The 7,929-nt window shown below is 45.6% G+C and overlaps 1 protein-coding gene across 1 annotated transcript in view; it reads right to left on the bottom strand.

Moving 5' to 3' along the window:
* The window catches only part of KIFAP3 (kinesin associated protein 3), a 73,503-nt gene extending 69,997 nt beyond the window's left edge, over positions 1–3,506 (bottom strand). The window contains exon 1 of the mRNA XM_054980700.1: positions 3,390–3,506. Coding sequence (XP_054836675.1) covers positions 3,390–3,421 — 32 coding nt within the window. The 5' untranslated portion in view covers positions 3,422–3,506. The remainder of the gene's footprint in view (positions 1–3,389) is intronic.
* Between the last annotated feature and the right edge of the window lie 4,423 nt (positions 3,507–7,929).

The following is a 7,929-nucleotide window of genomic DNA, read 5'->3' on the forward strand; positions in this document are numbered from 1 at the left end:
TTCAGTACACAGCTGCAGCTTCGGCCCAAGGCCACTTACAAGTGAAAGTGCATATTTCTTAGAGATAACGAAGAGGCCACTTGCTCCTCTGGAAATTAGTATTAGCAGTCTGGACCCCCTCAGGTGACTATAATGCATACAATACAGTATTTAACTTTGACATCATAGCAGTATGAGTATAAGATGTAGTGTAAAATGCACAACACAATGATGGCCTGGATGCTTATATCACTCTCAGTATAAAACGCAAAATACAATGGCATGGATGCCTGCAGAACACAATAATGGCATATAACACAACAATGGCATGGATGCTGGCATACATGACAGAAGGTTCCCATATGCACAAAAAATGCTGTACAGTTTTTGGTCCTTTCCAGTCATGAAACAGAGACTTTAAATATACAGCTGTATTATGATGTAGATGGTTTCTGATAAGATTATAGACCGGATGGAACATTCTTCTTGTGCATGCGTGACATCTGCCATTGCTGCAGATTTCCCAGGAGCTCCACCTCTCCATACACACACACTGCATCCCACGCTGTTCCCTAGGGTACTGGGAAGAATGAAAGGCTGCAGGTCAAGTGCAGACAAGAAAGATACTTTTCAGTTATGAAGTTCTGCTCACAGTTCTTTGAATCCATCCCTACGTGCACTTTCTCTTGCTGGGGAGAAATGACACTGGCAGAGTTGCACAGTGAGGAGGGACCTCAAATCCCCAGGGTCTCTTCCAGGGTAATCCTAAACAGAATGACACCCTTCTAAGGCTCAAACTAGATGTAACATTTAACTCGTGGCCACCACGGGGACTTGCATCTGCAAGTTGCCCATAGAAGCTCAATTCCAACACACCACAGGAAGCTCTTTTGAACTGGAACTGTGGTGCAAGGGAGGGTTCAGCCTCCCCCCACCAACATTTTCCTGACATGTATCTTAAACAGCACCTTTTACATGCGTCTCGTTCTCCTCTTTGCCACATAAAGAATTTTGACTCCTTTTTCTCAACCCCAGTTCAAGTTCGTATTTCACTACACTTTGCGTGTACCAGTAATAAACCACAGCTCACCCATTCTTGCTAATAAACAGTGGCACAAAACACAATGAAGAAAAATTGTGCCTGATCCTGCTACCAAGAAAATAGTTATGCAGCTCTCATCATGCCATATGAATTCTTATTAGTCACACAGAACTTTTCATAAGAAATACATTTTATGCTAGTGTGCTTATCCTCAGTGCTCTCTGAGGAGAGTCACTATTATTCCCATTTTAATACATGGAGAGGAAGTAGAAATTTGATGGCACAGTAGCTATGCTACACTGCTAGCGTACATGAGAGGATGTTTCAATCAGCTGCCTCTAATCAGCTGACATTGTGATATTCTTTGTCAGCAACCATATTCCATTTGTTCCCAAGGTAACTGATATGGAACTGAAGCTGACAGCACAACTTGAGTGTTTTTACTCCCACTGTCGAATCAAGCCACTGCACTGTAAGAACATACAAAGCATGGGAAGACTGGGATATAACAAAGAAGGAAGTGTGCAACCACACACAACTCCTACAGAGCCCAACCTCCGCCACCAGACATCTCTCATCACAGAAAGAATCCTGTTTCCTGAGGACTACAACTCCCAGAATACTATGGGATCACTTCCTGCCTCCCCCCAACTTCTTTAAAAGGCTAGTCACAGGAGGCACCTGGAAGACAGCAAGGAAGATACTGATCTTGCTCACAGTCACTGTAACAGGATCCAGAGGACAATGGCACATAGTACACCCACTGCCTGCTCTGTCTCTATAGCTCAGTAAGGTTTCAGGCACTTTCAGTAGCTGGTCACTGAGGTGTTTTTATTAGTTGTTGATCAATGAGGTGTTCGACACTATGGAATCCAGCATCACTGTATTTTTGTGATTCCCAGATTAAAGGGAGTTAAGCCCATTTTGTGTTAGTTTTAGAGCCTCTCTCTTAGAGACTAAGGTCTGGTGACTAAAGGATGGAAGCTGGCACATCAGGGGGTGGAGCTGAAACCAAAGCATAGTAGCTGAGAGATCAGGATAGAGTCTGGTGACACTGGGATGGAACCGGAATTAATGGATGGTACATGACAGATTATGGGGTAGAGACTAGAGAGATGGGGTGAAGTAAGGGTGGAGCCAGAAGTAAAATATGGTGCCTGGAAGATCGGGCAGTAGAGCCTGGAAAAGGGCAGAATCTTGGAGTGAAAAGATGGCCGTACTACACTAGGACCTGGGTTAAAATACATCCCTCTCTGCCTTAGGAGCTTGATGGGCAACTTCAGCCAGTCACTCTCTCAAAGTCCAGCCACTTCTAGAATCTATCCCTGTGATGGACAGAAGATTCCACCCTTTTCTTCCCATTCCACTTGGCCCAATCAGATCTGAAAGGCTGGAGAGTTGGAGTGAGAATATCAAAAAAAAAAAAAACTGGAGACAGTTTAACAGCTGACAACCAAATGATCAAAAAGGGAGCTGCGTTCTGGAAGGAGAAGGGACAGGAGGTATCTTGAATAGGCAGGATTCCAGCAGAAACTTAAGTGCATTACTTAGACAAGCAGGGTTTGGTCGCTGTTCCTATATAAAAACAGTTAAAGCTTGTCTTGTTATTATTTCTAAATCCGAGACACTGAAAGCACAGACATCATCATCAATAATCATAAAGCATCTCTGGTAACTGCCATCCTTCCGATTAAATGGGAAAACATTAAATGTCACACTTACCAAATAAACAAACGTATGTGTTTTTATTACATTTGGTTCCTGTGTTCTCCTCAACCTATATGTAACCCAAGACACATTCTACAATATGCAGGGGAAAGCAGTCCTGATTTGTATCTGTTGCGTTTGACTCACACACCTAACACTGATGGTCCACTTTCTAGTAAATAAATAAAAGGAGGACGCGTGTGTTGAGCTGCTTTACAACTCTCCATTCTAAGGGACTTAAGAGTAGTTAGAGGGTTGAAGACCAAATCCTCACTTGTCATGGAAGCTGGCTGGGCGACTTTGGCCCAGTCACAGACACTCAGCCCAACCCTAACCTACCTTATAGGGTTGCTGTGAGAATAAAAAGGAAGAGAAGAGGACAATGTGAAACGCTTGGGGGAGAAAGGCTGGGTATAAATAAAATAAACAGCCAGTAAATAAATGAAATAAAATAACCAAAGGAAGGCCTGGACCCGGGGTTGCTGGGCCAACAAGCCCCTCCCCTAAACCCAGGCCCCGCCCCGACTCCAGAGATTCCACTGCCCTTCCGCCCCGCATCCTTGGCGTCCCCGCAGGTGAACCCGCCACGCCCTCTCCTCCCGCGGGCCTGACGCGCTCCACTCAGCCCACCCGTATCGGCCTCGGTCGAGGGAAGCGTTACCTTTTGAGGTAACGGGCGTCCTCCCCTTGCATAGCGGCGACGCAGATGCGAAAGAAGGAGGCTGACAGGCGAAGCTGCCTGCGAGGGATGGAGGAGCGGCAGGTTTGAGGGAGGAGAAGCCTCCGTTGTTACAGGGATGACAGTGCGCACGCGCACTCTAGGTTGCCCGGTGCGCAGGCGCGGAGGGAGCGTGCCCGGAAAAGAACGAAGGCGGGCAGGAGCTGACGAACGCCCTGCTGGGAGCAATGAATGAATGAATGACTGCAACATGGGCGTGGTTGGGAGGAATCGGATTTTGCAGTTAGAACTTGAAGTTCTGTGCGTTGCGCGGAGTTCTAGCCCGGTGCAAGCGAGAGGATAGCCTTGTAATTTTGTTTAGGAGAGAAAATGCCTTTTCTTCGAAGAGAAGAAAGGCTTCTCGGGGAAAAGCATGCAAATAGGCGAACCTCTGGCTGATTTCAGACAAAACAGGCGTGGTTAGCTGGAGGAGGGAATAAATGTTTAAATCGCGATTTGAGTCTCCGAGATTTTTTTAAAGTGTTTTTAAATAATTTATTAAAATGACGATGCTCGTTTCTCGAATTACTGAGCGATAGTTTCTGGAAATGAGGGATTAATTGGGAAGTTAACGTTTGGTTCTTTTGATTTAACATTCAAGGGAGGTAAACCCGATTACTGGTTGATCGCTTGAAAACTTGGTCGGCTATGTAGTAAACGCTTAACTTGACAACGTGACAACAAATTTCCTACCTTGCCTCGAACTTGCGGGTGCCAATGGAGGGTTCTGAAAAAAACCCAGGGTTTTTTCTCTTTATTTAATTGAGGATAGAGTTGATAGGCCTGTTTTTGTTGATTTTTTTTTGTTTTGGCTTTTCTTCACTGTCTTTAAGGCTCTTAAACTGGCACTCATGTTTTCTTTTAGAGCACTCTTCAGACCAGGAGGAGTAGGCAGGCCACTGGCTGTCTGAAACTTTTGAACCCTGAGATGCTGAAGCATTTCTTAGCCATACAATTTTGTCAGAGTCAAAAGTGCCAACTAATGGAAATCGCTTTGATGAGTTGCCTCTGGTGTATCTATTCCTGTCCTCTAAGAACTTTTGGGTATCTTGGCCATATCTGGTGGACATAAAAAATCCTGGAGGCTCTCTTTGCTGGGACTGGTACCATCTTACTCTGTTTGGGAACCCATAGTGAAATCACTGGTGCAGACTGTGGGCACCTAGCGCTCATTAACTTGAGCGTGGTGCCGTCGCAGTCACCCAACTGTAACCTAGGGAAGCTGGATTCTTCAGGACTCGCACTCGTCCCTTCTGTTTTCTGTTCCTTGCCTGTGTAACCCCTGTGAGGTTAATTGGTTTAGCCCAGTGGGGTGGAGTCAGAAGCTAGAGGCAGGCTGCTGAGGAGGAGGCTGTTTGCAGGGGAGCTTAATAAATTATAAGCTCTTATCACCTTGAATAAGGGCTATAATTCCCAGCCTGAAGCCTGGGGTACAGCTGCTTCAAATGGATGAGAGAGGACACATCATCACTTCTTGGATGCTTTTTCAAGGACATTGTTGATTTGGAGTTTTTTTTGTATGGTTGTACTTAAAAGTTAATTTTTTGTTAAAGTTGTATTTTATTAATTGTTAAAAAGTTTAAAAGAAAAAAAAGTTTCTTAAAATTTTGTGGAAGTTGCTTTCTATGCCCCATAGAACCCATGTAAAGAGAAGTTACACCTGCCTTTCTTATGCCTGAAAATAACTATGACTTATAGAAAGCAAAGAAATTGACACTACCATATGCCAAATTTTTTAAAAGCCAGACATCAATCTTTTGTTTGCGATCTCAGGGGGGTCTACACATGGCTGCACAGCTAAGGGAACAGTGGGAGAAGACAGGCTTAAGACATAACACAAAGCAATAAGCAGTCGACAGCAGTCAATTTGACATCCGTGGTCTTATACCACTCAAACAAAGAAGACTCCACTGAGGATATTAGCAAAGCAGATGTCCCCTTACCTTATAAGGCGCCGTGAGAGAGGGTTGAGGTCATCCTTTGAGCTGAGGAGAAGGCGTTTGGAATCTCGGTCTGGAACCTCCAATTGTGGAAGTCTAGAAATGAACAACAAACTTTGCAATCCTGTAGGATGTTTATTGATGAAGGCACAGGTGGAATCAGGTTGCATTCAGTGAGTGCAGGGAATAAAAGCGGACTTATCTTAATGATGCTGCCAGTGCCTTGAAAGCCAAAAACTACAAAATGAACATGGGCAGTTACTTGATTTTCTATTAGAGAGCTGCTGAAGATAGATGATTCATTTCCTTACTGATAGCTACCAGACTGATCTTTCCTTGACCTTTCTGTAAGTTGTAACTCAGCTAAGTGAGATGTTCTTAACTAGGGGTGTGCAAGCCAAAAATTTTCGGCTATAGCCGAAAGTAGAAAGCCGAAAGAAGATTCTCTATTGTTAAAGCCGAAAGCCGAAAGAAGAATCTCTTTCGGCTTTCGGGATTCTTTCGGCATTATTTCGGCATTCTTTTGGCTTTTTTCTATGGGAAAATGCCTCCGTCTTCCAGGACGCCTGGAGGAGGCATTTTCCCACCGAATAAGCCCAAAATTGGTGGGGACCTTCCTCTAACCCTTCTCTAACAACCACCAAAGTTTCAGACAGATTGGACTTTGGGGGGCCATGTTATGGCCCCCCAAAGCAGGTCCCCCCATCCTCCCATAAGAAAGCGAAGGAGCAGCATATTGTTAGCATGCTGCTGCTCATCTTTCTTCATTATTTCCTATGGGGAAAAAATGAAGAGGCAGGCTTCCTTTGCCAGGGGTGGCATTTTGCATGCAAAATGCCCCCTTACCCTCAGGGGCCCTTCTCCCACCCCTCCTCCCACCCCCCACCAAGGCTCAGCCTGCTCCCACTTGGGGGGCCATTTCATGGCCTCCCCAAGTAGGTGCTCTAATCTCTACCACTGACAGCTGGGGGAGGCTTGTGTTGCCAGGGGTGGCATTTTGCATGCAAAACGCCCCCCAACCCTCTGGGGCCCTTCTCCCACCCCTCCTCCCACCCCCCACCAAGGCTCAGCCTGCTCCCACTTGGGGGGGCCATTTCATGGCCTCCCCAAGTAGGTGCTCTGCTCTCATCTCTACCACTGACAGCTGGGGGAGGCTTGTCTTGCCAGGGGTGGCATTTTGCATGCAAAATGCCCCCCAGCCCTCTGGGGCCCTTCTCCCACCCTTCCTCCCACCCCCCACCAAGGCTCAGACTGCTCCCACTTGGGGGGGCCATTTCATGGCCTCCCCAAGTAGGTCCTCTCAGCCCCTAAAGTCCACCCCTTACAGCCCCACACAAACCCAATTCCCCCCCAGCTGCCACACACAGACCCAAATCCCCACATTAGCCCCTCACAGACCCAAATCCACCCCCACCTGCCCCACACCCATAACCCCAGGAACAGGCTGGCAAAGGCCAGCCCTCTCCCTTTGTTCCCTATGCTGGGAACTTCTAAACTCTCTTTCCCTGGGCAATTCTGCACAGCCCAGGGGTGCCACAATGGTGGGCACACTTCTGAGTGCCAGCTGGTCCCTGTGAAAGAGCACCTGAACCACAGACACCCTCCCTCAAATTCCCCCACCACCTACAGAGATGGCTGGCCAGCCAGCCCCATTGTTCCCTATGATGGGAACCAACTGCACAACAAAGAATAAAACAAGAACAACACAAAATAAAGTTTTAAATTTTTTTTCTCCCTTCCAAAGTACAAGTAGGCAAAGCATTATGACACATTACACCAGCAGTCCCCCACACAGAAAAATAACACAACTCACTTAACATCAGAGAATCACAAAAGCACAATTCCTGTCAAAAACACTTTATTTCTTGAACAGCTTTAGGCTACACAGCGGGTGGGAACACCAAAGGGCATGGCAGCACTATCTTACACAAAAATAACACAACTCACTTAACATCAGAGAATCACAAAAGCACAATTCCTGTCAAAAACACTTTATTTCTTGAACAGCTTTAGGCTACACAGCGGGTGGGAACACCAAAGGGCATGGAAGCAGTATCTTACACAAAAATAACACAACTCACTTCACATTAAAGAATCACCCCAAAAAATTGCTGTCAAAAGCACTTTATTTCTGTAACTGCTTTAGGTTACACAGTAGGAAGGCACCACAGAGCAGGAAAGCAGTGTACTACACAAAAATAACACAACTCACTTCACATCAGAGAATCACACAAACACAATTGCTGTCAAAAACGGTGAAGTGGGTTGTATTATTTTTTGTAGTACATTGCTATCATGCCCTGTTGTGCCCTCCTACTGTGTAACCTAAAGCTGTTCAAGAAATAAAGTGTTTTTGACAGGAATCATGCTTTGTGATTCTCTGATGTTAAGTGAGTTGTGTTATTTTTCTGTGTGGGGGACTGCTGGTGTAATGTGTCATAATGCTTTGCCTACTTGTACTTTGGAAGGGAGAAAAAAAATTTAAAACTTTATTTTGTGTTGTTCTTGTTTTATTCTTTGTTGTGCAGTTGGTTCCCATCATA

This window comes from Eublepharis macularius, chromosome 5 (genome assembly GCF_028583425.1).
Source record: "Eublepharis macularius isolate TG4126 chromosome 5, MPM_Emac_v1.0, whole genome shotgun sequence".
NCBI lineage: Eukaryota > Metazoa > Chordata > Lepidosauria > Squamata > Eublepharidae > Eublepharis > Eublepharis macularius.